This window comes from Podarcis pityusensis, assembly GCF_964106645.2.
Source record: "Podarcis pityusensis genome assembly, chromosome: 16".
Taxonomy (NCBI): Eukaryota; Metazoa; Chordata; class Lepidosauria; order Squamata; family Lacertidae; genus Podarcis; species Podarcis pityusensis.
The window spans coordinates 1080135-1106747 of NC_138041.1; the positions used below are offsets into that span (position 1 = coordinate 1080135).

The 26613-nt window shown below is 45.1% G+C and overlaps 2 protein-coding genes across 2 annotated transcripts in view; both read left to right on the forward strand.

Moving 5' to 3' along the window:
* LOC308465796 (T-lymphocyte surface antigen Ly-9-like) overlaps positions 1-25921 on the forward strand; it is a 31146-nt gene extending 5225 nt beyond the window's left edge. The window contains exons 4-7 of the mRNA XM_080986051.1: positions 491-790; positions 21066-21407; positions 21514-21816; positions 24971-25921. Coding sequence (XP_080842177.1) covers positions 491-790; positions 21066-21407; positions 21514-21816; positions 24971-25086 — 1061 coding nt within the window. The 3' untranslated portion in view covers positions 25087-25921. The remainder of the gene's footprint in view (positions 1-490; positions 791-21065; positions 21408-21513; positions 21817-24970) is intronic.
* Positions 11116-15965, forward strand: LOC308465834 (uncharacterized protein). Its single transcript, XM_080986128.1, has 5 exons — positions 11116-11169; positions 12004-12166; positions 14427-14761; positions 14841-14894; positions 15682-15965. The coding sequence occupies exons 3-5, from the start codon at positions 14530-14532 to the stop codon at positions 15702-15704; spliced, it is 309 nt and encodes a 102-aa protein (XP_080842254.1). The 5' UTR covers positions 11116-11169; positions 12004-12166; positions 14427-14529; the 3' UTR covers positions 15705-15965.
* Positions 25922-26613: the final 692 nt, after the last annotated feature.

Consider the following 26613-nt stretch of genomic DNA (forward strand, 5'->3'; position numbering starts at 1 on the left):
AAGTGGTGATGAGGAAGGAGCCAGCACCCCCCCCCCCAAAAAAAAAAACCCCTAGCCAGTGAAACACCAGAGGCATCAAGTAAAACACAATTCCAAATGTTGCTGCTTACCTTTAAATCCCTAAACAGCCTTGGTCCAGTATACCTGAAGGGGCGTCTCCATCCCCATTGTCCAGCCTGGACACTGAGGTCCAGCTCTGAGGGTCTCCTGGCGGTTCCCTCCCTGCGAGAAATGAGATTACAGGGAACCAGGCAGAGGGCCTTCTTGGTGGTGGCACCTTCCCTGTGGAACACCGTCCCATCAGATGTCAAAGGGATAAAGAACTACACAACTTTTAGAAGACATCTGAAGGCTGCCTTGTATTGGGAAGATTTTAACGTTTGGTGTTTTACTGTGTTTTTATATTCTGTTGGAAGCCTCCCAGAGTGGCTGGGGTAACGCAGTCAGGCATACAAACAGTAAAATATTTTTAAAAATTCATTTCTAACAGAGCCAGTGCGGGAGCCGCAGGTCACCCATAAACTGATCTCCAACACGGCTGAGGGCTGTAATGTAACCCTGCGGTACCAGGCATCAGGAAAGGGAGACTTCCGTGTCTCCTGGAAAAGAGGGAATCCCCTCAGAGCCCTAGACGAGAGCCCGGACTGGCACCAACTCTCTGACAACGGGGAAGATCTCTATCTGTTCTGGCATCGCAACACCTCGGATGCCAACATCACCTGCCTGGTGAGCAATCCGGTGGCTCAGAAGAACATTTCCATCAACCTCCTCAGCCTCTGCCCAGCTGAAGGTAAGGAACCCCTGGCCCATTTCCCCATTTCCCCATTAGCCTTTCTTTATTTAATGTGTTTGTATTCTGCCTTTCTCCAAGTTTGTTTTATTTGTCAAAATATTTGTATACTGCTGGGCCATAAAAAACATATCAAAGCGATTTACAGCAACAAAACCATATAACCGTATAAGAAAAGTTTAAAAGAGACATCAGTTAACTGTTGTGAGAGGATCAAAATGATTGTAAAATCAGTGAAATGTATAAATCTGAAAAGTATAAATAACATTTTTTTTGACAAAAAAGACCCGAGCAATTAAAACTGCAGTTTTCCCTGATATCAGCCCAGCAGTCAAGCAGTGCCTGCGCCTTAGTTTCCAAAGGCCTGTCTGAACTGGAAGGTCTTAGTCTGCCAACCAGAGAGGGAGCCAGTCAAACCTCTTCACAGGTCACCACCAGCTCTGATTGTGATGGCCTGGGATTCGGACTTGGAGGCTGAACCTGAGGAATCCCAGCCTGCACAGGAGTCCCCGCCTCCAGAACCAGCTGAGCCGGGGCTGGGGTTTGAGCCTGAAGGGTCCTCACCTGTGCTGGATCCTCAGGTGCAGGCACCAGCTGAGTCTGCTCTGGCTCCTGAGGTGATGGAGGACCCATTGCCTGCAGGTGCTCCACTCTCAGCCCCGTCAGGGGAAGGTGAGGTTGCCTCTGGGTCCGGTAAGCCTCTCCTGAGCTGCAGAGGCTCAGGGCAGAGAGGCGGAGGGAACTTAGTTCTCTCAGCAGGAGTGCTCGCCTTAAGGCCAGGAGAGGCGAGTCACCTGTGGGCCAGGACCGCCCTAGGCCTCAGAGGAGATAAAGGCCAGTCAGCCCGGTCCCAGATTGCGGGAGCAACTTTGTAGGTTGCTAGTTCCTGCCTGAACCCTGTCCTGCGTTCCTGCCCTCACCTGACTCCGTGCCCTGCACCCAGCTCCAGGTTTTATGGACTGCCTCCATATTGCACCTTCAACCTCGGACTGGACTCGGACCTCGCCTCTTGGTTGCCCCACGGGACCAGCACACTGATGGTGTTGGGACCAAGAGGAGGTGCTCATCTGAGGGCCTTGGCACCCGACCAGCTCTGTAAAGGGAGATACAATATTTTGGGTAACCTGGATCTAACCACGTAGGTCTTTAGAAGTCAAAACCAGCCTTCCTCTTCTCTTTCTCACAGGGAGGGATGAAGCAAGCACCATGGGGGCACGTGTTGGCAGGTGTGCGGTGAACACACAGGGTCCCCGGATGTTTCACCATCTATTGCCACCACTTTATTTCTCGCTGCCCCCACCCAGGCCCTATCTGGGACAATACTTTGTTTATTTACAGTGGTACCTCGGGTTAAGTACTTAATTCGTTCCGGAGCTCCCTTCTTAACCTGAAACTGTTCTTAATCTGAAGCACAACTGTAGCTAATGGGGCCTGATTAGCTAATTGGTAGTGGCACCCTCCCTGTGGAACGCCCTCCCATCAGATGTCAAAGAGAACAACAACTACCAGACTTTTAGAAGACACCTGAAGGCAGCCCTGTTCAGGGAAGCTTTTAATGTATTTTAATATTTTGTTGGAAGCCACCCAGAGTGTCCGGGGAAACCCAGCCAGATGGGTGGGGTTATGTATGTATAAATAAATAAATAATAAAAAATATTAACAATAAATTAATAATAATAATAAGAAGAAGTAGTTCTGGAAAGCCCTGGTGCAAAAACAGCATAAGTTTTTCATTCATTTAAGGAGGGCAAGCAAGATGACCAAGGGCCTGAAAACCAAGCCTTATGAGGAAGGTTGAGGGAGTTGGGGATGTTTCGCCTGGAGAAGAGCAGAGGGATGGGTGATATGAGACCCACCTTGGCGATTTGATGGCAATTTGGATGGATTCTTGAGCTGGGATTCCTGCATTGCTGGGGGCTGGACTAGATGAGCCCTGGGGCTCCCTGCCAGTTCTGCAATTCTATCATGTCACCTCCTCTGCAAGTGTATTAACTAAGTTGAAATGAAATGATGCTTATCCCTTAAAGCACTGTGCAGTGCTACCTCTGGATGCGAGTAGACCGTAATATGTGACTGCGCGTGTCGCATTTTGCCGCTTCTGCGCATGTGCGTGATGTCATTTTGAGTGCGCATGCGCGAGCAGCAAAACCCGAAAGTAATGTGCTCCGTTACTTCCAGGTCGCCGCGGAGCGTAACTTGAAAACACTCAACCTGAAGCATATTTCATAGAATCATAGAGTTGGAAGAGACCACAAGGGCCACCGAGTCCAACCCCCTGCCAAGCAGGGGGTTTTAACCCGAGATATGACTGTATTCAGTTTGAGTAATGAGCCGTTAAGTTGGTTCCCTGAAAACTGGACTTTGGCTTCCTGTATTCCAAAACTGCAAAATTGGGATGGAGTGTTCGGCAGTCCAGGCAGCTGTGTGGTATATACTGCATTTGCTCAGCTAGAAAAGCAAATTAAGGTTTTGTGACAGCCCAACTCTCATTCTGCCTGGAGAAAAGCTGAAATCAGTTCACTATCTTTTCTGATGCCCTCCGTGGTTGTTGCTGTCGCCCTCAAGGGAGAATTTTTGCTTATTATTGCAGGTGCAAATCTGAATAATTTTTGGATTATTTTTGGGAGTATTTTTGGGATCGTTGTTGCTCTCGTTGCTCTCGTTGCTCTCGGACTCCTCATCTATTGGAAGTGGGAAGCATTAACATCCAGATTTCAAACGGTAGGAATGTGTGTGTGTTATTCTTCGGCCCCTCTCATCCGAATTTGGGTTGCCGCTTATTGTTTTCCCTTCCTCTTTGTTTATCCTGAGCGGCAGAATCTGGGCAGTTCCTCCAAATGATGTGTTTCATTTTACGTGCCACAGTTTTTACATCCGCAAGGCCAAAGGCACAGTTGGGTGCCAACTGTAATGCTTCCTCTAGTGCTTTCTCTCAAGTATTTCCGAATAAGGTTGGAACTCCACGAAGATTTGAATCCTCTTTACAAAACTGCTTTTAAAAAGAAGGGTGTGTGTGAAGGAGGTGTGTTCTTTGTTCTGCCTGCCAAAATGGGAGGCTTTTGGCTGATAAACAACCCACAAGTTTCGAGGTTTCCACATTTAAACCCATTAGTGAATATTCCTGGGTTATTTTCAGGAAGTCTGGAAGTCAGGAGCATGTCCCTCTATCAGTGGGGGGAGGAAAAGTGCTGCCGCACCTGCCACCCACTGGGTGTGTGTGTGTGTGTGTGTGTGTGTGTGTGTGTGTGTGTGTTGTATTGTGTGCTGAGATTCCTCCTGTCTGGTTGATGGAGCTCCTTTGTAGCATGATGCCCAAGACGCCAGTTGTGCCTGGGTTTAGGTGGGCTCAATTCTGTTTTAGGAGCTGGTGCCAGGCCCAGCAAACTAGATCCTCTTAAGTCCCACCTAAAGATCCTCACCATCAACTTAATCAACAGCCCTGTTTCTTCCTTTGCCTGCAGGTTTTCTGCCGCAAGAATTCCACATCCAACACAACTGAATTGCAGGAAGTGGTAACTTCGCCAAGTGCCTCTCAAAATGGCTATTTAGCATGTCCACCTTCGGAGCCAGACGAAACCAGTGACTCCACCCCACAGACCACGTGAAAACTCCTGAGGGGTCTTGGCAGACCTCTTTCTGATTTTTGCAGAGTACCATGCCACGGACTGTTTTTAATTCGATTTTTACTACTTCCCTTATTTCTTATATTGCACTTTGTTGCATTACAATTTGCACTGGATATAATTTAAATTGCAATGCAGTACAATGCAATACAATACAAGGAAGTTCAATGTGAATATTTAATGTGATGGACGGTGCCATCTCCTGCCTGCAAGCACAAATTCGCAGACAACCCACAAGGCTCCTGTCTGCTCAAAAGATTCCAAAATACTCTTCTTGGAGGTTCTATTAATTGGGACTGTGCAAATCGTATCAGTTCATTTTTGGGATTGCTTCATTTCTCCTTTTTATAAACTCACATTTGGTTCATCACATTTTCACTTTGATTTGCTGGGGAATTCCTAGACTAGGTCCAAGCACTGGTCGTGGGTTGGGGGACCATCCAGTCATATGGAAGGCTTCCTGATCTGCCTGCGGTTCTCCTAGAAGCATTTCAGCAACTGTCAAGCAGAGTACACTGTGGGACACAATGGACCTCCTGCCTGATGTCATGTGCAATAAGCTGCGATCAAATGCCATTTTCTTCTCTGACATTTGAATGTGTTTCTATTTTTAACTATAGCGCTTTTATCACTGTAGCATTCTTGGTCTTCCTGAAGGACTTCCAGTGGGTGTTGTTGTTGTTTAGTCGTTTAGTCGTGTCCGCCTCTTCGTGACCCCATGGACCAGACCACGCCAGGCCCTCCTGTCTTCCACTGCCTCCCGCAGTTTGGTCAAACTCATGCTGGTAGCTTTGAGAACACTGTCCCACCATCTCGTCCTCTGTCGTCCCCTTCTCCTTGTGCCCTCCATCTTTCCCAACATCAGGGTCTTTTCCAGGGAGTCTTCTCTTCTCATGAGGTGGCCAAAGTCTTGGAGCCAGAATTCAAAAGCATCCATTCTTCGGTGATCCAGTGGGTAGGGTAGGATATAGTTTTGATAGTTATGTTTAAGAGTGACGCTTATGATACAGTGTGTGCATTATACAGTAAGTCTAATGAATTTAAGGAAAACTCAACAATTATAATCATGATAGGCAGTTCTGTGTTTCTAGGAAAAGGTGCTGGAACACCTCTCTCGTTCTCTTAGAATGGCAATGGCACCCACCTGAGAGGTGTCAGAACTGAGTTCTGGCAAGTTCATAGAATCATAGAATCATAGAGTTGGAAGAGACCACAAGGGCCATCGAGTCCAACCCCCTGCCAAGCAGGAAACCCCATCAGAGCACTCCTGACATATGGTTGTCCAGCCTCTGCTTAAAGACCTCCAAAGAAGGAGACTCCACCACACTCCTTGGCAGCAAATTCCACTGTCAAACAGCTCTTACTGTCAGGAAGTTCTTCCTAATGTTTAGGTGGAATCTTCTTTCTTGTAGTTTGGATCCATTGCTCCGTGTCCGCTTCTCTGGAGCAGCAGAAAACAACCTTTCTCCCTCCTCTATGTGATATCCTTTTATATATTTGAACATGGCTATCATATCACCCCTTAACCTCCTCTTCTCCAGGCTAAACATGCCCAGCTCCCTTAGCCGTTCCTCATAAGGCATCGTTTCCAGGCCTTTGACCATTTTGGTTGCCCTCCTCTGGACACGTTCCAGTTTGTCAGTGTCCTTCTTGAACTGTGGTGCCCAGAACTGGACACAGTACTCCAGGTGAGGTCTGACCAGAGCAGAATACAGTGGTACTATTACTTCCCTTGATCTAGATGCTATACTCCTATTGATGCAGCCCAGAATTGCATTTGCTTTTTTAGCTGCCGCGTCACACTGTTGGCTCATGTCAAGTTTGTGGTCAACCAAGACTCCTAGATCCTTTTCACATGTACTGCTCTCAAGCCAGGTGTCCCCCATCTTGTATTTGTGCCTCTCATTTTCTTTGCCCAAGTGCAATACTTTACATTTCTCCCTGTTAAAATTCATCTTGTTGGTTTTGGCCCAGTTCTCTAATCTGTCAAGGTCGTTTTGAAGTGTGATCCTGTCCTCTGGGGTGTTAGCCACCCCTCCCAGTTTGGTGTCATCTGCAAATTTGATCAGAATGCCCTTGAGTCCATCATCCAAGTCGTTGATAAAGATGTTGAATAAGACCGGGCCCAAGACAGAACCCTGTGGCATCCCACTAGTCACTCTTCTCCAGGATGAAGAGGAACCATTGATGAGCACCCTTTGGGTTCGGTCAGTCAGCCAGTTACCAATCCACTGAGTGGTAGCATAGTCAAGACCGCATTTTACCAGCTTCTTTACAAGAATATCATGGGGCACCTTGTCAAATGCCTTGCTGAAATCAAGGTAGGCTATATCCACTGCGTTCCCTTCATCTACCAGGCTTGTAATTCTGTCAAAAAACGAGATCAGGTTAGTCTGACATGACTTATTTTTCAGAAATCCATGCTGACTATTGGTGATCACAGCATTCCTTTCTAGGTGCTCACAGACTGTTTGCTTAATGATCTGCTCCAGAATCTTCCCTGGTATTGATGTCAGACTGACTGGGCGGTAATTATTTGGGTCCTCTCTTTTCCCCTTTTTGAAAATAGGGACAACATTTGCCCTCCTCCAGTCTGCCGGGACTTCGCCTCTTCTCCAGGAATTCTCAAAGATGCCTGCCAGTGGTTTTGAGCATTATATTATAGTATTTGCACATTTTATACTGAGCTCTATTATTTTATATTGGTGGTATTACTCTGGATTTGAAGTGCCTGCCCGTCCAGCAATTTTAGTGAGATCTTTGGATTTAAAATAGGACAATTGTCTGACAGGCCTTTTAAAGAAAAAGCTTTGAATTTCAAATAGTGTGTAGTTTTCAATGTCTTTTATTCCTGTTTATGGGCTGCACAGCTTTGAATTGTTTTAAAATTTCTCTTCTGGGGAAAAATAATAATTTGCACTGCTTTAAAATCTGGTCCAAATAAATTACAAATTAGCCTCTATGCAGGTGATGTAGATCTAATATTGGAAGAGCCAGAAATATTAGTACCACCACTGAAAATTTTGGGGGCATTTAGAACAGGTTTCTGGATGGAAAATTAATCAGAATGGCTATACAGTGGTACCTTGGTTTAAGAACAGCTTAGTTTATGAACAGCTTGGATTAAGAACGCTGCAAACCCGGAAGACGGTGTTTTGGTTTGTGAACTTTGCCTTGGAAGCAGAACATGTTGAATTTGTTCCATTTGTAAATTGAGTCCCCTGCTGCTATGGGAAAGCACGCCTTGGTTTAAGAACACTTTGGTTTAAGAATGGACTTCCAAAACGGATTAAGTTCGTAAACCAAGGTACCACTGTACTGTATACAACAAATGTGGCATCTCCAAGGAAACGCCCATTAAAAAAATAGGTATATGGGTAACTGAGCCCTCTGGACGACGTAACATCTTGTAATCTACCCTGAGAGGTTAAAATGGATATGAAGAAGTCTTAAAACATTTCAGTAACTGAGAGGAACTTGCTTCAATGCACTTTATATTACTTTTTAGATTATGCCTTTGGAAGTGAATAACTCCTTGCTTACCTCTACTATGCGTCCAGTAGCCTAGAAAAACAATTTAGCCTTAAAAACCAGGACAACCTTTTCTGGAACACCTTGGCAGCTGCAAAATGTTCGTTGATCCTACCAGCACTCCTGACCATTCTTACAGGGATGGAATTGTTTAACGTTACATAAACTGGTGAAAAATTGTAATTGTATTCAGGTTACTGTGAAAAAGGGCTGTATTTTAAACACTGGATTTGGTAAGGTTTAGTGTTTTTTCATTGCAATGGTAGGGGGTGAGTTAACCCCAAGGGCTTAGTCTTGAGCTCCTGGATAGTTTGAAAGTGTTTGCACACGGTTTCAACTGGCTTGCTAAACCCTCTGTGATTTAGGGCTTGCCCTACATGCAAAAACAGGCTCTGGCGAACTGAGCGGACCAGACCAAGAGTAGGTCCAGCAGTCAAGAAGGCGGTTTCCACACATGCTGTAGAGGGAAGTTGAAAGGCTTCTTTGCCTCTGTGATGTTGATTGACTACTTCCTCTAATGTTGTATCGACTGAATGTTATCCTTTGTGAATCCACTGTACATTTCCCGCTTAAGAACTGTGAAATAATGCGTGTTGCCAATATTTTGTTAGCCAAAAAGCTGCTAATAACATTGTCCATGGTTCTGCCCCAGGGAGACAGCTTTGGTGCTACCAGTGCAGCGGTTAGACTTCACTCCTCGAGGGGCACGCCATGGTCTCTCGAGACAGATGGATGCCAACTGAGGATGCCAATAGCAATAAAATACGCCAATGAACCACCTTTTAGAGACTTAAGAGATGAAGAATGCACATATACCCTCATCTCTTTGTCTTAGTGTTAGCCCCTTGGAGCCAACCAACTTGAACCAAGCTGTAAAAAAGGAGACAGAAGGAAGTCTACGTTTTATTTTCCTTCTCTCTCTCTCTTGTTGGTCTATCTTTGTTCTTTCTAATTTCTTTTTCTACCTTGCAGTTTTGTAAGCTTTTTTCATGTATATTTTTGTGTTTTTCATAATTTATTTAAATGTATTTGTATGTATGTAGAAATTGAATTAAAATAAAGGACAAAAAGGGAGGTAGAATTACCAGCTGTGCCTTACACTACGACCAGCAATGTATGAACAAATTTATGTAGCTGACATCATGTATCTTTTGTTGGTTTTGTAATGTTTGAAACCTAAGTCTTTTTAAGTAAAGCTTTGAAAACCATATTTGGGATTGAAGAGTTTTATTTCCACACAAAAGTCAACAGAGATTAAAAAACAACAACAACCCTCCATTTGCTTCAACACTCGCAATACATTTGCCATGTTGGCAGCTGGAAGCAGGAGTCCAGCGACATCGGAAGGAGGGCATATTCCCCAAAGGTTTGGAGGCTGGAGTGCCATGGAATGAGGTTCGGCCACAGACAGGCCCCTAAGTCTCAGCTTACCTGCCTGTGCCACCCGGGGCCACCCCTGCCTTTGGCCTTAGTTTGCAGTGGCCTTAGTTTGCAGATCGGGGCCAGAGAACGGGGCGCATGTGGCCCCCAAGTCCTCTCCATCACCCTACTGAGCTTGGGGGTGTTGCGGGACTCCCCAGCCACCCTCCCTGACTGTGTGCCACGCTGGCTGCTGGGGATGGTGACCGTTGGGAGTCCGGGAACGCCCAGAGGGCAGCATGTTACACAACACACCAGACAAAACCAAATAAAAAAATTCATTCCAGTATCACCTTAAAGGGACCCCTGACCATTAGGTCCAGTCGTGGCTGACCCTGGGGTTGCAGCGCTCATCTCGCTTTATTGGCCGAGGGAGCCGGCGTACGGCTTCCGGGTCATGTGGCCAGCAGGACTAAGCCGCTTCTGGCGAACCAGAGCAGCGCACGGAAACGCCGTTTACCTTCCCGCTGGAGCGGTACCTATTTATCTACTTGCACTTTGAAGTGCTTTCGAACTGCTAGGTGGGCAGGAGCAGGGACCGAGCAACGGGAGCTCACCCCGTCGCGGGGATTCGAACCACCGACCTTCTGATCGGCAAGTCCTGGGCTCTGTGGTTTAACCCACAGCGCCACCCGTGTCCCTTAGTAGCACCTTAGAGACCAACTAAGTTTGTTCTTGGTGTGAGCTTTTGTGTGCATGCACACTTCTTCAGATACACTGAAACAGAAGTCACCAGACCCTTATACAGTGGTACCTCAGGTTACATACGCTTCAGGTTACATACGCTTCAGGTTACAGACTCCGCTAACTCAGAAATAGTGCTTCAGGTTAAGAACTTTGCTTCAGGATGAGAACAGAGATGGTGCTCCGGCGGTGCAGCGGCAGCGGGAGGCCCCATTAGCTAAAGTGGTGCTTCAGGTTAAGAACAGTTTCAGGTTAAGAACGGACCTCCAGAACGAATTAAGTACTTAACCCGAGGTACCACTGTATATAGTGAGAGGGTGGGGAGGGTTCACCCATTCCCACCACCCTTCTGAGTAATACCCCTCCCTGGTCCCTGAGTCAATTCAAATACACCCCTTTGTTTTTGACTAGGTTTTATCCCACTATGGGACGCGGGTGGCGCTGTGGGTTAAACCACAGAGCCTAGGACTCCCTCGGCCAATAAAGCGAGATGAGCGCCGCAACCCCAGTCAGCCACTACTGGACCTAACTGTCAGGGGTACCTTTACCTTTACCATCCCACTATGGGGCAGGTAGGCATTGTGATTGAGATGGTTTTCTGACTTGGGGCAGGATATCATCAGTCACCACTTTGGTGATTATGGTGGGCTCTCACCCACTTCCCTGGGTCCTAAATACCGTTGGAACTGAGAAGATTGACACAACAGGTGATTTCTTATGAATGTCTAAAGTTTTCCCACTGAGCCTGTACGTGGATACATTTATCAGCAAATTGCTGCATTTGGTAATGTGCAGCAGAGGCTCTTCGTCTTTGCCTTGTGGTGTGCAGAGGCAAGGCTCGTGAGACAATTTCCCGGTGACAATGCCAAACACACACACACACACACACACACACACATGCGCGCACACACACAGACACACACATGCGCGCACACACAGTTTTGTCTGCCTCACGACACAGTTCCCTGAATCCAGAAGCATTGCAAAATAACCTTTGCAGAGAAAAAAGAAAAGAAAAGAAAACAGGAAGTGGTGATGTTATCCGCATCAAGACGCGCAGATAACCGCCCTTGTCTCAAGCAAGCATTCCTTGCTGCGGGTCTCTCCAGATCCTTTGGAAGGGTAAGTTCTGTTCTGGGACTGGGGAAGAAGGATAGCTGATTCACCAAGGTCCAGTCTTTCTGAGCTTTGTGCACCTTGATCACTGAACCCAGAGCAGCTGGGCTGATCCCTTGTGCTCCATCTTGACCACTGAGATCATCTGATGGGACACGTCTTGGGGTTTCTCAGGCAGGGCTTTGCTTGGCACAGGGCCTTGTGGGTGGCAGGCCCTACTCTGGAACTCCCTGTCGGCAGATGAGGTTCAGCAGATTCTTCAGGTTACAGACGCTTCAAGTTACAGACTCCGCTAACCCAGAAATAGTACCTTGGGTTAAGAACTTTGCTTCAGGATGAGAAGAGAAATCGTGCTCTGGCGGTGTGGCAGCAGCTGGAGGCCCCATTAGCTAAAGTGGTGCTTCAGGTTAAGAACAGTTTCAGGTTAAGAACGGACCTCCAGAATGAATTAAGTTCTTAACCCGAGGTACCACTGTAGTTGCATGAAGTGGGAAATGTGGTGGGGGTGGCAGGAGGTAGGTGGGCAGAGCCAGCCCCTACGACACACATAACTTCGCAAAGTCATCCCCCCAAATAGAATGCCTGGGTTCAACCCCCCCACTTGGCCATCACGAAGCTCCCAGGAGGTCACCCACAGCGCCACCCGCATCCCTAATGCAGGCGAATATGTAACATCAAAAAAGGAAGTGCAGGATGTACTGTATAGTGGTGATAAGAGGACAGGAAGTGTGTTTGGAGGGATGGAGCCTGACATGAGTGTGATGAAAGAAATCTCACCCCCTCCACTCCTCAGTGGCTCTCCTGGACGTGCACCACATGCCACCGTTTGTGCCTTTGCAGGAGAAGGAAAGCGGAAGTCTTGCTTCTTGAACCACCACTTCAAATTGCTTCCGCAATAAAGTTGTTGATGCATCTATCTGTTCACCGCAGGCCAAGATGACTGTGGGAGGTTCAAGCGAAGGCTCCCTCACCCTCTTGGGGGTCCTCATCGGCTTGTTCTTTGGTGAGTTACCAGAGGTTCACCTCAGAGGTTTCCCTGGATAGGTTTTCTTTAAAATGTATGAGCAATCACACGGGGCTGCTTAAACAGATTGGGAATATGTTTATGAAATATATTCGGAGTCGAGAGTGGATTTCCTGCTCTTTATTCAGCTCCTAGTGGTGAGGAGGAATGGAAGCTCCCCCAGAATGTCTGCTTTATATACATTATTTACACAATGGGCCCCATGTGATTGGCTAATTCTGGGATTAACCTGTAGGCCAATCAGGTTGCGGATTCACTTCCACCTGGAGCTGGATTGGGTGGCTCCTGTGGACCAATCAGACTGCTGCATTCTGGGTCCTATTGTTCTAGGACCAATCAGACTACTGCGTTGTGGATCCTATTCAACTCAGTACATAACAGTTTAACTCTGTCATATGCCATTTTCCCGGTCAAAATCCTCCCTAAAAACAGCTGCTGTTAGACTCTGTGTGCCAGGGCCCTCTCTTCAAAAGCCTCAGGAGCTATTAGGTTGCGGTGGCTGAATAGATCCTTCATGTTCAGAGGCACTCTACCTTGGAATATCATTCACTGCCGGGGGGGGGGGGGGAGAGGCAGAGAGAGGCAGAAGAGAGCAAGGAACACCTTATGCTTTTACGCCCCGCTGTTTGGTTTCCAGAGACACCTGGTTGTCCAAAGTGGAAAGCAAAGTGATGGGCCAGACAGAGCTTTGACTGGGTGGAAGTTATTCTTCATTTTCAAAAAAATCATTTTTATATTTACACAATAATATTTAAGAAAATACAAACCATACATATATCATTGACTTCCCTCACCCCCGTCTCCCCCGGTTCGTTTTATTAAACATTTGCCACTGCATATTTTGATTTTTCTACATTCTCTCTTTCCTAGTTTTATTTCAGTATCATCATCATCACTTTTAATTTGTATCCCGTCTTTCTATCTTACAATACTCAAGGTGGTTTACAAGCTGAAGAAACAAAGAATGTACACCTTATAACAAGCTAATGCAATACAAAAATGTGACAATAAAACAGCTTTAAAATAAGCGTTCTACATATACTTCATACTGCTGAATTTATCCTAATCCTGTTATCATTTTAATATGTTAACAATGCCAGTCAGTGCAGACACTGCTGAGTATAATGGTCTGACTGTATAAGGCCAGCTTCCTATGTTCCTATGCATAGCTGTCAACCGTCCCTTATTTGACGGGAAAGTCCCTTATCCCAGCGCCATGTCCCGCTGCTGTCCCTTATTGATGATGTCCCTTAAATTTCCCGGGTTTCAAAGGAAGCAGCTCCTCTCCCTCCCTCCCTGCTGGCCAGGGAGGAGGGAGGCGCCAACTGTGTTGCTTGGCTGCGTTGCTCACCAATAAGGAGTCTGAGAACGACTGGGGGGTGGAGCTTGCATGCCTTGTGCCAATCAAATCGGCCACGTTGCTGGGGACTCACCTTTGCTCAGCGCTTCCCAACGGAGAGGTGACGCTGGTTTTCCTTGCTGTGCCCCCTTTGCCGGGTTGCTGCGCTATGGGAACCACCACTTGAGGCTTCGTTTGGCTGCTGGATGACTAAAATCCCTTATTTTGGCTGCTGATCCCTTATTTTCGAGGCTGCTGGTCCCTTATTTTCAAATCTGTAAGTTGACAGCTATGTTCCTATGATCCAAGATGCAGCCACCAACTTGCACAGCTTTCAAAGAGGAAGAGATGGAAGGAGGAGATGGTTGTCAGCCTCAGTGGATATGTTTCCCTCCCACTGTTGGATGCAGCAATGCTTCTGAAGACCAGTTGCTGAGGCCCCAGAAGGGGAGAAGAGCAGCTGTGCTCAGGTCTTGCTTGTGAGCTTGCCTTTGGGGGTACCTGGTTGGCTACCAGGATGCTGGACTAGATGGGCCCCATTGGCCTCATCCATTACACTCTTCTCATGTTCTTATGGAGCAGCATATTGCCCAAACCAATAGCCCCAAATACAACTCTCTCCAAGCTTTACATCATGTCTCGGAAGACCAATTTCCTCCTCCTCCTCCTCCTCCTCCTCCTCCTCCTCCTCCTCCTCTCCTCTTCCTCTTCCTCTTCCTTTCCTCCTCCTCCTTGATTTTCTCCTTCTCCTTCTCCTCCTTGATTTTCCTCTTCTTTCTTGACCTTCTTGATTTTTTCCTCTCCTCCTCCTCCTCCTCCTCCTTTTCCTCCTTCATTTTCTTGTTCTCATTCTCTGGATCTTCTTTTCCTCAACTTTTTCTTTTTCCTCTTCTTCATTAGGTGCTGTTGCTAACCCGAAAAAAGCTCCTCTTCATCAGGTTACTGGGATGGCTGGAAAACCAGTCCTTTTCCCTTAAACATAACCGCTGGGAAAACTGTGCTGATGATCAAATGGGACTTATACCCCCGAAATGGCACCCCCTTTGAGCTTGCTGTGCTCAGGAATGGACAACTGAGGACTTCTAACCTGAAAGACATGGACAGACTAGACGTGCTTAATGAGACCACGCTGCGGATCAAGGCCTTGCAGGAAAATGAGACTGGGGTTTTGAACTGTCGAGTGACATACACCACCTCCAAGATGGAAATATTCTCATTCAATCTCACTGTCTCTGGTAAGTCACGACGAATCTGTCCATTTTTGTCCATCCTTCTGAGCAATTAATAAGATGGCTGCAACTTTCCCCCTGACAGTTCCTGCGCCAGAGAGCAACCCACCTGATGTGCCCAGCGTTTCCCAAAGTGAAGGTAAGCAATTCATTGCTCCCCTACCCCATTCTCCACATTTTCTGCCTGGGAAATTTAAGCAATCATATATAATTCATAGGGACGCGGGTGGCACTGTGGGTTAAACCACAGAGCCTAGGACTTGCTGATCAGAAGGTCGGCAGTTCGAATCCCCGCAATGGGGTGAGCTCCCGTTGCTCGGTCCCTGCTCCGGCCAACCTAGCTGTTCGAAAGCACCTCAAAGTGCAAGTAGGTAAATAGGTACCACTCTGGTGGGAAGGTAAACGACGTTTCCGTGTGCTGATCTGGTTCACCAGAAGCGGCTTAGTCCTGCTGGCCACATGACCCGGAAGCTGTACGCCGGCTCCCTCGGCCAGTAAAGCGAGATGAACGCCACAACCCCAGAGTCAGTCACGACTGGACCTAATGGTCAGGGGTCCCTTTACCTTTACCTAATAAAGTTATTGCCCTTTGGATTTTTCCCCTACAGGCCAGACTTTACTATTTTTGGATGAGTGGGACATGGTTTCCAGAAACGTTTTAAAAAGAAATGTAGAACAGATAAAGTGGAAGGAAGATGTTCATTGATCCAGTAGCAGAGCACACTGTCCAGGGTTCGATTAATGCTTGGCTTGTTCAGGTGGACTTGGGTCACCTGGATCTTTTCTAAGCTGCTGCCTGGGCCTGCGTCTGGATCCGGTCAGGACCTGCATAGCTGGTCCTTCGTTCTTCAGCTGCTCAGTTCATGCATAGCTGGTTCTGCATACTGGAGTGGCACAGCTTGTTCTGTTTCTCTCTGTCCTTGCAGGTGGATCAGAATGGAGACGGTAAAAGGTAAAGAACCCCTGGACGGTTGAATCCGGTCAAAGGCGACTATGGGGCTGTGGCAGTCATCTTGCTTTCAGGCCAAGGGAGCCAGCGTTTGTCCACAGACAGCTTTCCGGGTCACGTGGCCAGCAGGAGTAAACCGCTTCTGGCGCAAGGGAACACTGTGACGGAAACCAGAGCACATGGAAACACCGTTTACTTTCCCGCCAGAGCGGCACCTCTTTATCTACTTTCACTGGCGTGCTTTTGAATTGCTAGGTTGGCAGGAGCTCACCCCTTCACGGGGATTAGAACTGCCGACCTTCTGATCAGGAAGCCCAAGAGGCCCAGTAGTTTACACCACAGCGCCACCTGCATCCCAGAATGGAGAACGGCAGTAGCTTTCTCCCTGCCAATGGACTGCTTCTCTCCACACAGTTTGGAGTTGATTCAGGTGTGAATCTCAGGAGCCACTATTGTTTATATCCAGCTGGCTGATGGCTTTTCTATTTTCCTTTTTAAAGAAAAGGCTACCTGAATCAGTATGCAAACTGAAGCACAGCTGTCCTTTGAAAGGTGCTAGAGGTGATTTCATTAAGAGCTTTCCCTGTGTATGGAATTGCCCAAAAAAGATGCTAGACTGTTTTCTTATGCCACTACAGCGACATGACTTTTATTAGCTAAAAATTGGAAATTGCAAGAAATATCAGCAATAGAAGAATGGCAGATGAAGATGTTGGACTTTTTGGAGCTGGCCGACCTGACTGGAAGGATCCGCGACCAGAAAGAAGAGGAGATACAAGAGGATTGGAAGAAATTTAAAGAATATTTAGCTAAATATTGTGATATAAGATAAATAGAAAATTCTTGGAAGTAATAAATAGGCTTAGGGGTAGAATAAGAATATGTGGTAGTAAATATTAAGGATTAGAATATTAATAAAGGAGAAGAGTTTAGTTAATGAAAGGAATCAACATAATTAGAAATATGAATTTGGAGAACTGTTATATAGGGTGATAAAATGAAATTCAGTCAGAGGGGATTCGAGGAAGTCAATTATCAATGTAAGGAGAATTAGGTATTTGAAGAAATAATTTTTCTTTGTGTTTAATTTTATTGTAGTGTAGTGTGTTTCTCTTTGTTGTGTGTTTTGTTATGTCATTTTGTGATAAATATGGAAAATCAATAAAAAAACTTTTTGAAAAAATATTTTTTTTTGGAAAAAGAAAAAAGAGCTTTCCCTGTGTATGTGAAAAAGTGCGCAATCGCTGGGTGTCCCTGGAACCACGTCTGAGAAACACGCCAAGGCCTGGTTTGCTCTCTGCAACTATTCAGTGATCTGGTGTTGCAGTTTCCCTTTGGAATCTGCTGGGGAGCAAGAGTGCTGTGAAACTCCCATCTTGCTGAGCTCGGCCTGCGTATGTGTGGGAAGGAAGCTTCATGCCGGGGAAACTCTGCAAGTCTTCAGGGGAGGCCCTTCTCTTGGTCCCGCCACCTTCCCAGGCCCGCTTATGTTCTTAGGCGATTGGTCTGCCTCGCTCAGTATTGCCCTCACAGACTGGGAGCAGCTCTCCAGCAAATGCTCTGCTAACGGAGCGATGGCAGTTTCCGAAAGAGCAGTCAAGACTGAATGCAGGTTTCAGGTTGCATCTAAGGCTCCTTTTGTTGTTTAGTCATTTAGTCGTGCCTGCCTCTTCGTGACCCCCTGGACCAGAGCATGCCAGTGTGGTGTAGCGGTTAGAGTGTTGGACTAGGACATAGGAGACAGGGCTGGGTGATATCAGGTTTTCAACATCGTGCTGTATCACCAGTGAAATATCACAATATAGTGATGCATCACGATGACCACCTTGGGCTCCTTGAAGGAAAATGTGAGATATAAGTGCAACAAACAAACAAATCTTTGGTTCTTCTTTTATTTTTTTATTTCCCCCTGAAAACAATAATTGGGAATACAGTCTTAGAAATGGATTTATTTCACAAACTTTCCTACGAATATTCAAAATAGTGCCCAACACAATAATTTAATTACTACAGAAACTGGTTGACAAGAATTACCACCCCACTGTATCCTCTAATTGCCTGTGGCCTCTTTGAGATAAAGAGCTTTTATGGGGTATGAGAAAAACTCAAGTTGTCCTATGCTAAGAGTACAGTATTCCTGGGACTAACACGTCATGTTCCTTTTTATTAGTAACACAGCCAATAGAGATCAGCTGTGGGTTGCAAAAAAAGATTAATTCTTAGCACTTGACTCCATGGTTTTTTGTCTATGAGAGCAGCCAAAACCTGAAGCTGTGCTGAAAATCTTTGGTTCTTCTAACTTTTATGGAGAGAGGGGGAAAGGGGCTTCCTCAGTGAGTGAATAATGTAACCCTGTAGTCCTGAGAACTATTGATTCTTCCTTCCAGTGCATTGTTGTTTTGTAAGATGAGTTTGAAGCAAAGAGTGCCTGGCCTTAATTTTTGGAAGCCCATATCCACATCTCTCTAGTTCCTGAATAACAAACTTATCTCAAAAGAGATTTTCATTGTCTTCGTCAAGACCTGTTCCCGCAAACAGGAGGAGGGTTATGACATTTTCTGGTAAATACAAGAGACATATATATATATATATATATATATATATATATATATATATAATTAAAATACACAACTGGCCAGAAAAATACTTCCATGAACGTATCCAAAACCTTAGAGCAGGAGCTAAAAACATTTCCAATAAAGTGATCAACACACAGGTCCCTTCTGATGGAGCAATCTGCCAGAGTTTTGAGCTCTCTCAGTTTCGTACGGTTCCGTTTGCTGCCTCACTGCTCCTTTCTCTTCCAGGAGCTCCAGGTGGTGTACATGGATCTCTCCCAGCTCCTTTAATCTCTACAACAACCCTGTGAGGTAGGTCAGAAGTGAGGGGTAGTGACTGGCCCAAGGTCACCCAGTGACCATCGTGGCTGAGTGGGATTCAAACCCTGATCTCCCAGGTCCTAGTCCAACACTCTAACCACTACACCACACTGGCTCATTTCAGTGTGCATTTATCCCATGGTTCCATTTTGCCCAATTTCCCCTTTTTTGCAAGCAAATTTCCCCAAAGAGCATGTGCTTTAGTATATTTATTCCCTGGATATATGCATTTTTCTGCACCCTTTCCCCTAATAGACACACACACACACACACTGGTGCAGAAATTCTCAGAAGTATGAATTTTGGAGGACAGATGAGTTTCGGTTCACCTGCTGTCATCCCTTCTGCTGGGTCGTGCAGCCAACATGTTAGCTCTTATCTTCTTTGATCTGCCACCAAGAAACCCAGGGCCAGCACTTCTGAGGGCTGGGGTGAGAGAGCCTCGCTCAACTGCTGCTTCTGCCAGGGAAGTGAGACTTAAAGTGTCAAGCATGGGGGCTGAAGAGGAAACTTGTGGTTGGTTGGGAGGCCTGAAGGCAACGCAGGAGGGGCTGAAGACTGGTGCAGAGAGGGAAGACCACACACAAGAACCTGTTTCAGCACCGGGGGAGGAAGGTGGCAGAGAACAGAGGCAAGGATGGAAGCCCACAGCACCCAGCTCATGCTTCTACTCGCCATTCTCCAATTCCCAGGTGAGCAGTGGAGAAAAGGGAGACAGGAATCTCATGGCCAGCCTAGCAAGATCTACCTCCCTTGACAGAGGCTGGATTCTGGATCCCAAGTGGGGAGAGAATCCTGTTTGTTGCACTCAGGTCCTGCTTGCTTGCAGGTTTCCTTTGGGTCATCTGGTTGACTGGGCTAGTTGGACCCCCTTTGGCCGTATCCAGCTGCTGCTGCAAGACCCGTCTGATGTTCTCAGGACCCAAAACAGTCAAAGGTGCTCCTCATCTCCAGCGCAAGTCCTTAGTGGAGTGACACATCCCAATGGAAAGAGTCGGGGGTGGTTAGATTGTTGGACTGGAACCTGAGAGAGACCAGGGTTCGGACCCCACTTGGCCATGAAGCTCCCTGGTTGTGACATTGGGGCCAGGCACCATCTTTCAGCCTAGCCTACCTCAGAAGGTAGTTGTGAAGTTAAAATGGGGAGGAGGGAATCCATGTACACCACTGAGACCAAGGAAGTTATGGTAGCTCTGCTTGCCCATCTGGCAGCCATTCTCCTGAAATTCAAGATTCCCCCCACCCCCAAACAACAGCAGCAGCAGGAACTTTGTGAAATGGGAACCATTCTGTTGTTCCAAGGAAAGCGAACAGCTGTAAGTTCCAAGAAGGTTTTGACACCTTCAGATTTTAAGACTTTAAGAGAAGGATTTTCGCTTTCCATTGTAGGGAAGCAAAACTGCAGGGCTTACGCAAATCGAAAGGACACAGATAAGATGGAAAAAGCTAAAGGGATAGAAAAGAGAATCGTTAAAAAGCAATTAAACTCTAATAGAATTAAAACAATATACAAAAGGGTTTATTAAAACACAGGTAGTAAAAACAGCACATCAATATTTAAAGCTGTTTCCTTAAAAACAACACAAAAAACAGTCTGTAGTATCTATAGCTTTTAATGTCTGATGTTTTATTGTGCTTTAAATATTTTGTTGGGAGCCGCCCAGAGTGGCTGGGGCTGTCCGGCCAGATGGGCAGCATATAAATAATAAATAATTATTATAAATAATAAAATTATCATTGTTGTTATTACAGTTTCTCTCCCTATATTTATTATTACTATTATTAATTACTGTTGGCATCCATTACTGCTATTAATTATTACTACTAGTAATTATTACTATTAATTACTAGTAATTACTAGTAATTACTGTTACTGTTACTGTTACTAATAATTATTATTACTATTGTAGGAATAGTTTGCTTCCTTTTTTAATAATAATTTTTATTAATTTTTACATATAAATTATCTTTCATACAACAAAACTTCATTTCTTATACAATCTTTTTGGACTTCCATCAGCCCCTCTGATGGTCTTCCGTTCTTATCACTTATTCTGCATTTCTTAAATTCCTATTGCCTTTAATAATCTTAACTAACAGTCCCCCTCGTTACCTTTTTGTGTGTGCAATATTTCAGATAGTCCACCTTACAAAACTTCTCGCAAACCTACAAGCGTAATCTGATCATCACAATTACTTTCCAAATAGTCCGTAAATTTATGTCAGTCTTCTGTGAATCTCTGGTCCCGCAGATTTCGAATTCTTCCTGTTAATTTACCTAATTCTGCATAGTCCAACAGTTTCATCCTCCATTCTTCTTTTGTCGGTAATTCTTCTTGCTTCCAATTTTGTGCCAATAATATTCTTGCTGCCATCATTGCATATAGAAATAATTTACAGTCCTTTCTTTTCATATCATCTCCTACAATGCCAAGTAAAAATGCTTCTGGAGTAGTTTGCTTCCATTTCTTATTGACTTCAGGTGCTGCTCAATTTCCTGCGCAAGATCCCCCCAACCAGCTGCACGGGATTCTTGGTGGGTCAGTCTTGTTTCGCCTAAATGTACCCCCCTGGAAAAGAGTGGACGAGGTTGAATGGAAATTCACCCCCACAGGGGGTCAGTCACACCTGGTTGCCGAATTCGCCGAGGGGAAGCTGAGGAAACCACACCCAAGCAACATTTTTGGACCACGGGTAGAAATGGTTGATGAGACCACGCTGAAGATGAAAGACCTGACGATGGCGGACTCTGGAGTGATGGATGTCCGCGTCAGGTTTGCTTCCTCAGCGATTGTGGAGTCCTTCTTCAACCTCATAGTCCATGGTAAGGGACTCTATCTTCTTTGCCTACCTCACAACCAAGTGAGGATTTGGCCATCAAACTTTTGGTGTGCCACAGAGCGCAAACATCTATCGTTTTTATCCAACAGAGCCGGTGCCGTCACCACAAATAAATCACCAGATCATTTCCAGCACTGCCAACCGATGTAATGTGACGCTGCATTGTCGGACGTCTGGAAAGTCAGATTTGCATTTTTCCTGGGAAAACAGAAACCCACTCAGGGCCTCAGAAGCTTTAGAGTGGTATCACCTCACCAATGACGACAAGGATCTTCACCTGTCATGGCGGCCAAACACCTCCAATTCCACTTTCACCTGCCTGGTCAGCAACCCAGTTGATCAGAAGAACATCTCGTTTGATGTGTTCAACATCTGTCAGGATGAAGCTCAAGGTCAGTGAAATTCTAGCATGATCTTGTCACTGTTTTACAGGGTCTATTCTCTGGATTGTTATTGTAATTTTAAAAAACCTTTATGTTATGCTTTAATATTTTTTTCTGTAAGTTGCTTAGAGACACTTTATGGAGCAAGCAGCTAATCAATAGCATTTATTTGGATTAGTTGACCCTTGTGGTACATCCCAATTCTACAATTCCATGATTCTATGAAATGCAATAATGATTCTGGGTGTGGTTCAAGAATGGTCCTACTCAGAGTAAACCCACTGAAGTCAATGGACATAACTAACAGAATAATAAAGTTGGAAGGGACCCCCAAGGATTACCTATCTTCTGGTTGTACCCCTTGTTCATCACAGAATCACAGAACTGCAGAGTTGGAAGGGGCACCAAGAGCTATCTAGTCTGGCCTCCTGCACTGCAAGAATAACAGCTAACAAACCCCTGACAGATGGTCTTCCAACCCCTGTTTCAAAACCTCCAATGAAGGAGGGAGCCTGTTCCACTGTTGAATGGCTCTTACCATCGGAAAGTTCTTCGTAATGCTTAATCAGAATCGCCTTTCTTGTAATTTGAGTCTGATTCCGGTCTTCCCCTCTGGAGAAGCAGGAAATAAGCTTGCTCCATATTAGGCTCTATCATTTCAATGGGTATACTCTGAGTAGAACTTTGCTGAATACAGCTAAATATGAATACCTTAAAGTTAGGAGTACAATGTGTTCAATTGACTGGGTTAAATATAATCTTCTGTTGGTTTTTTATCCGAGTGGGTCAGACACCCACCAAAATTAAGGTATCCCAGATATTTCCCCATAGCCTGGCACCCCAAGACACCTTCGCAAACCAGTCTAGTGGGTGGCCTCAAGACCCACCCTTTTAGCTGCAGAACTGCATCTTACTGGAAAACATTCAGCATATCGTACAATGTAATTCATTCCCTGTGCCTTATAGGGCTTCTTCTGAGGGCCATGGGACTGCATTTTTTGTTTTAGTAGCAGCAGCAGCAGCAGCAGCAGCATTAACATTGCTTAGATTTCTTATCCATCTTTCACCATGAAGTCCGAGGACAGATTAAAGTGCACTATTAAAATCAGGAGAATAGGGTGTGTCCTAAATTTACAAATTACTTAACAGAACACTGTAAACAACTAAAAACTTGGGTGGGATTTGAGTAACGCTTGCAATGTACTAAAAACGAAGGTAAAAATGGATTATTTTGAGAAAAATAGAGAAAATGTATGATGCAGTTGAAAAAGATTGAAAATGGAAACCATGGAAGGGTGGAAGGAAATCTAAAGATTCAGGGAATCCTAAATGTTGATATTACGTCTAATGTTTGAATTTAAATGTGTAGTTTAAAACTGAATAAAAAAGATTATATTTAAAAAAATAGGGTGCGTCCTGAAATATATATATTTCAGGTTTTGAAGACCATGCTTCACTGTCCTGGTCTATAACCACAATTTTACAAGAACGTAAGCGACAGATTTTTAAACCTGGTTTTAAGCTGAGCTGAAAGCCGAAAGTTACACTCAAGGTTATCGATTGCCTCTTTCCATTTAAAATAACTGAATTCTTTTAGCCTTAAAATAAATGAATGAATGAATGAATGAATGAAATCTTTGCTAAACTAAGCCTCCTTTTTTGATGCTAAGCTGAATCTCCCACCAGCTGGGTCTGTGCACGTAAGGATAACTTCTTGCTTCAGATCAGACATCCAGCCGGGGTACTGAGTCCTATCATTATTCCAGCTTCCCATTTCTACTTCTTTGACTCCCCTTGCACCCCAAATGGTCAGCAAACTCTTTCTTAGGAAAGGGAGGGGAGGGTATTAACTTGAAAATGGTGTGTGTGTGGAGGGACTGGGGACAAGCTTTTAGGAGCCAAGACGAAAAGAGGGAGCCTCTCAAAATTGGTTTGAATTATGAAGTGATATTAATAAGCCTTTTTATTTTTTAAAAATGGTGTGCCTGGGAGAGGAATTTATTGCTGTGCTGAAAAGTGAAACCTAAAAGATGAACTCTAAAGGGAGAAGTGAAAGAGGAGAAATGTGAGGTTTCACGAAGAGGGAGCAAGCTCTATAAAGTTCATTATTTTGGGAGCTGAAGGCTTTCCCAGCTGAATATATGAACCTTTGCTCCTAGCATTTACTGTATTTTTCTGTGTATAAGACGCCCCCATGCATAAGGTGCCCCCTATTTTTTGAGTCCAAGATTAAGAAATAAATAATTGCAACATTCCGTGTATAAGATGACCCCCAATTTTAAACTTAATTTTTTTGGGGGCAAATATAGTCTTATACACAGAAAAATACAATATTTGTTAGGGCTTTAGTCTTGTTTTTAATGCATTTGCTGATTATGTGTTTTTAACGCTTTTTAATCATCTGATGTATAAGTCTCATTGAGACAGCGGATTAGAAAGCAATGGATAAAAAATAGAAAGCAATAAGAAAAATAAAACACATTAATTTATTTTATAAAATGTATATAATGCTTGATTGTAAGAAAAAAACCCTCTCAAAGTGGTTTACAAAAAGGATAAAACAAATTATCAATAAGAAAAAATAACAATAATTTAAGACTTTTGAAAAGTTAAGATAACAGCAGACTAAAACTTGCATCAACTTTCTGGGCAAACTTATCTAAAGAAAAATGTTTTTCCCAGGCCCCAAAAAGAGTACAGTTGAAATCGCTTGCCTGATATCTTGTATTTGTTCTGTTATTAATTATCTTAGCTGTAAATTTCATTGAAACAGTGGTTTACAAGATGATTGCTAAAACAATAATAATAGTAAAAATAGCCAGGGCTGTCTCTAACTAAGTTCTAGACAGAGTAGCTTCACTGAAAGGAGTAAGTCCAAATCAGTCACGGATGTTAACTTCAATGGATCTACTCTGAGTAGTATTAGCAATGGGCACTGTTTTAAATGCTTGGGCAAACAGCATCGTTTCAGTGAGAGTTCATTTTTCCCCTGCCGTCTCATCAGTATGTCAGATTGTGACAATTAAATATAAGTTAACAGAATGAAGCAGCAATTGGGTGAGAGACTATGGGTAACAGTTGTGGTGAGGGGCAAGGGTCTGAAAGACCACCATTTTGAAAGACCTCTTCCATTCATCTCCTCCTCCTCTCCCCCCCCCCGCAGATGGCTGTAGCTGCTTCTCCTGGGTGAGGACCGCCATGGCCGTGGGGCTGGGCCTCCAGGTTGCCACCATCATCTTGTTAAACGTTCTGGAAAGGAAAGTTGGAGACCAGTGTTGAGTCGGCGTAGAACCACGAACCGCTAACATGGAGCCCACGGGCGCCCACCAGTAATTACTATGATGGCCTCTGCGATAGGTTTTGATAAATATCTCCTTTTTGAAAAGCCACAGGATGTGAGGGGCTGTTTGCTCTTCCTGCTTGCAGTGGCTCAGACTCTCTTACCACAACTCTGCCGCGTTTGAGATCGGACCCCCCCGGCTACCCCCTTCCATTCCAGACAGAGGAGAGGCGCCAAGAGCTTTCCTCTAAGAGCATCGTGGTGGCGGCTGAAGTCCGTGCTTTTCTTTCCACTGGAGGAGGTGGCTGGTGCACCTTATTAGCTGTGACAACCATTTTGTGCCACATCCCATATCCCACAGTAGCCATTTTGTGCTATACCCCGCACCCCACAGTAGCCATTTTGTAACTGGCAGCCACAAAATTTCAAATCCACCCAACGCCCAAAAATGTTTGCCGACCCCGGTGTGGTTGGTTGGAAAAGACACCCTGTCCGGTTTACAAAGTAGCCACTGCCTGCTTACATTAAAGAGAGACTCTTCCCCCCCCCCCCCATGGCAAGGAACAACAAAGCTTCCCCTGTTGGGAACCTCCAGATTGCCCTTTAAAATCATGCCTACTGAAAAGGAATACCACATTGGATCGAAAACTTACTCACGTTTGTTACTGTATGAGATGGTGACGTTTTGCAATGTTTAGTGGTTTAAGCCAATTGGTTGGTCCAATAGGTGGGAGCTGGTGGTGGTGGTGGCAACTGGAGTCCAACAACACCTGGAGGGAACTTGGAGGAAAAGGTGAAACATAAATGCAACAGGTAAATAAACCATGGCAAAGGTTTGAGACTCCTCCGATTCTTCATTCTTGAGAGCAAGGAGACAATATTTACCACCCCTTCAAAAATAATGAATAATAGAGCAGCAGCAACTTTCTGAGCGATCACCATGCATGTTAGCAGACAACAGCGGAAGTGGAGAAGATGCTGTCAGATCAATTTTCACTAGATAATTCCCCCCGCCCAGTTGGTTTCTGGCTTACATCTTTCACACCTCGGGTCTAATGCGACAAAAGGCAGAGAGATGTTTACCACAGTGGAAAGGATGACCAAAAGGTTCTCTTACATAGCTGCAAACGTGATACACATCAGAACATGATGGATTGGGACAATGGCCCATCTAGTCCATAGCTGTCAACGTTTCCCTTTTTTAAAGGGAAATTCCCTTATTCCGAATAGGATTCCTCACAAGAAAAGGGAAAAGTTGACAGCTATGGTCTAGTCCAGCACCCTCTTCTCACCTTGGCCGACAAGGTGCCCATTGTGGAAAACCCACAGAATATATGGGATGAACCAGGACTGGAATGCAACTCTCCCCTCCTGCAATTCCTGGCAGCCAGTGTTCAGAGGTGTTCAGAGCAGGGTTGCCACATCTGGTCAGGCAAAATAAGGGACAGGGATGGGGGTGGGGATTAAAAATGGCTGTACCTGTTGCAAAAATGACTTCAAAGCAATAGATTACAATGGGTTGATCC

Excerpts from the sequence above, each read along its gene's own strand:
- LOC308465834 (XM_080986128.1), top strand. The coding sequence starts at position 14,530 with ATGATCAAATGGGACTTATACCCCCGAAATGGCACCCCCTTTGAGCTT. Across the intron at positions 14,762-14,840 it reads ATTCAATCTCACTGTCTCTG|TTCCTGCGCCAGAGAGCAAC; the intron begins GTAAGTCACGAC and ends TCCCCCTGACAG. Across the intron at positions 14,895-15,681 it reads CAGCGTTTCCCAAAGTGAAG|GTGGATCAGAATGGAGACGG; the intron begins GTAAGCAATTCA and ends CTGTCCTTGCAG.